General features: G+C 40.4%; 1 protein-coding gene across 1 annotated transcript in view; it reads right to left on the reverse strand.

Moving 5' to 3' along the window:
• Positions 1-2,500, reverse strand: part of LOC137976656 (uncharacterized) — a 171,668-nt gene that overhangs the window by 47,551 nt on the left and 121,617 nt on the right. The window contains exons 110-114 of the mRNA XM_068824022.1: positions 2,040-2,090; positions 1,624-1,632; positions 868-1,494; positions 294-347; positions 1-148 (exon numbers count right to left, since the gene is read on the reverse strand). The exon at positions 1-148 is cut by the window's left edge and continues 401 nt beyond it. Of these exons, the coding sequence (XP_068680123.1) occupies positions 1-148; positions 294-347; positions 868-1,494; positions 1,624-1,632; positions 2,040-2,090 (889 nt within the window). The remainder of the gene's footprint in view (positions 149-293; positions 348-867; positions 1,495-1,623; positions 1,633-2,039; positions 2,091-2,500) is intronic.

A 2,500-nucleotide genomic window follows, 5' to 3' on the forward strand; every position in this document is an offset into this window, starting at 1 on the left:
CCAACACGAGTGAATATCTTGGATATTTTGAACGATACAACCATTCTTTTAACAAAGTTGAGACACCGTTTGAAATTTCCCTTGCCTTGCGCCTCAATGCTTCCAGACCCGTCGAGGAGAAATGAGAGATCAAGGTTTGCTCGACACACTGGAATCAATGAAAAGAGAAACGATGTGAGTTATCGAAAACTGGGTGCGATCCTTAGCCATATATAGGTAGTTAAGAAAATATCACCAGGGTAATGATGACTAAATAATTCCCTCTTATAAGAAACGAGTCACCCATACGATACCTTTTCCAGCTGGACGGATTGGTACAATTGGCAAACCGGGAACAACAACAGGACCTAATGACAAAAAAAGGAAAGGAAGACATTGAAAACATACGGTATTATGCCATGGATAGAGGCTGGTGCTGACCTTTCTTTCTTCTGTATCGAATGCTCAGAGTTTATTATTTTGCATATCAGAAAGAATGAACTTGTATTCAAGCTCTAAACACGGCCAATAAATCCCAATGTGCAGCTACATAAGTGTCCAAATGGTTTTCTTCCAGAAAAAAAAAAAGGAGACAGGATATAAAAAGATAGAGTCGAATTCTTGTCAATATAACAGTTAGAAACCCAAATGGAAGAAGGCACACTGTTGTGGCTCTCAAAGCGCGATAGAGTTAAAATTTGGAACCACCGAGGACAAGAGTCCACTTGGTTGAAGCATGTGCATCCGCATGCAAACCCACCGGCCCTCAAACACTCGTCCACGCTTTTTTCCTTTCATTAGAAACAGAATTTAACAACATTAAATACGTTTTCGCCTTATTTTAACTAATCACCTAGACTTAATGCAAGCTTGGACTAAGTGACGTACCTTTCCTAAAGCATCTCTTCTTTCGGCGTAAGATCTGCCTCGCTTCAAGTGGCCTGTCATAGATCTGCATACAGGAGATTCTTCCTCGGAAATACCTTCCGTCGCCAATACGAGCTCCCATTCTAGCCGGGTAGTTAGTTGCTAGTCTAAATCGCCCAATGTAAGTTGAAGCTGTAAAGCGGCTATTGACAAACAACTTTGCTATGCCCGTCTTTCCGTCATAGGTTGCTCCAACAAACTGCCATCGCATAGGCTTCACCGCTCGGCTTGATAAAGATTTGGCACTAGTAAGCCCACGACGCCTAAAGTTTACGTAAAGTGTTCTGGAAGATGTCATCCAGAAGTGAACACCCCAGCCATTTGGCTTATAGTTGAAGATGGGTCCTGCACTACCCTCATGATATATCCATGCTAAGAGCGTCAAGGATCGTTTGGTGTCTATTTTTCCTCGATTCGGGAACTCAATATAGCTGTTTGATCTGCCAAAAAACCGGTAGGAACCTCGAGGTTTTCCATCAGGGCCTGGAGCAGGTCTAACATTTCCAAGGCGTCCAGGTGGATTTCCGAACAAACTGACATCTCGGCCACGTGTTCGAGACGTAAGAGGGTATACGGCAGAAGCACGTGCTGGACCTTGGAAGTGGACAAAAATAGTTTGGTTTTAAATTCCTAACAGTGCATGAAGTTTTAAAATGAGAAGCACCAGGTTTTAATCTCAATTGCTATTGTTATCGGAGGGAATTTAAAAAAAAACACTAGTAGCAACTTACACACGAAGAACAAAACTTGTACTAAACGTTTGTACTAGTTACCATGAGAGTAATGAAATCAAGGCCTCAAAAAGCGATTTTCACAATCGATGTTCCCAAATTTAGAGGGGTGAAGTATCAAGGACCTCTTATCAGAGATTTTAAATTGAAAAACTTGTGGTCATTCTATTGTTTCATTATGAGGCGCATTTTGTTAACTGACTTTCTTTCCAGTACAGCTTAACATGTTCCATTCATTTCCATTTTCACTCACTCACAAACGGTGATGGTTTCCCCTATCTGGCTGATACCGAGAAATTTATTCTTGGAATAGGGGAATCAAATCAGGGCTTGAGGTTACGGTTACAGGCTATCATTCTGTTAACAGTTTCAGTCAAATATGTTTAAAGGCAAAGCACTTACGTGGCCTTGGTGGTCTAACTGGGCGACTAGTGGGCCTTATGGTAGGTCTTACTTGGGATCCACCTGAAAACACAATGTTTTGGTAAGAGATGAGTTTTCCAACGGAAAACAATTCTTGGTTTTTTAATTGGCTTCGAATTGATGCTGTTTGAGATAAAAGAACGGGACTGTAAAGACAAACAGCATGAAATTAATCTTTAGCTGATGAACTAGTGATAGTTAGACATGGGGTTACTTTGACTTAACGAAGATTTCGTTTGGAGTTATAACATTTTTTAGATAAATAATGATAGCTGAGCTAAGTACTTGGAAGAAAAGTCGATGGATTGTTACGTTTAAAACGCTCTTCCCCTCATAATTATCAATCGACAAAGTTGACTTACAAGGACGATGGCCGTTTGGAGGACGTTATCTAAAAACACAACTTTACCTTATTCTAATTATTTGGTAATTATTTTAAG

Source organism: Montipora foliosa, chromosome 11, assembly GCF_036669935.1.
Source record: "Montipora foliosa isolate CH-2021 chromosome 11, ASM3666993v2, whole genome shotgun sequence".
Taxonomy (NCBI): Eukaryota; Metazoa; Cnidaria; class Anthozoa; order Scleractinia; family Acroporidae; genus Montipora; species Montipora foliosa.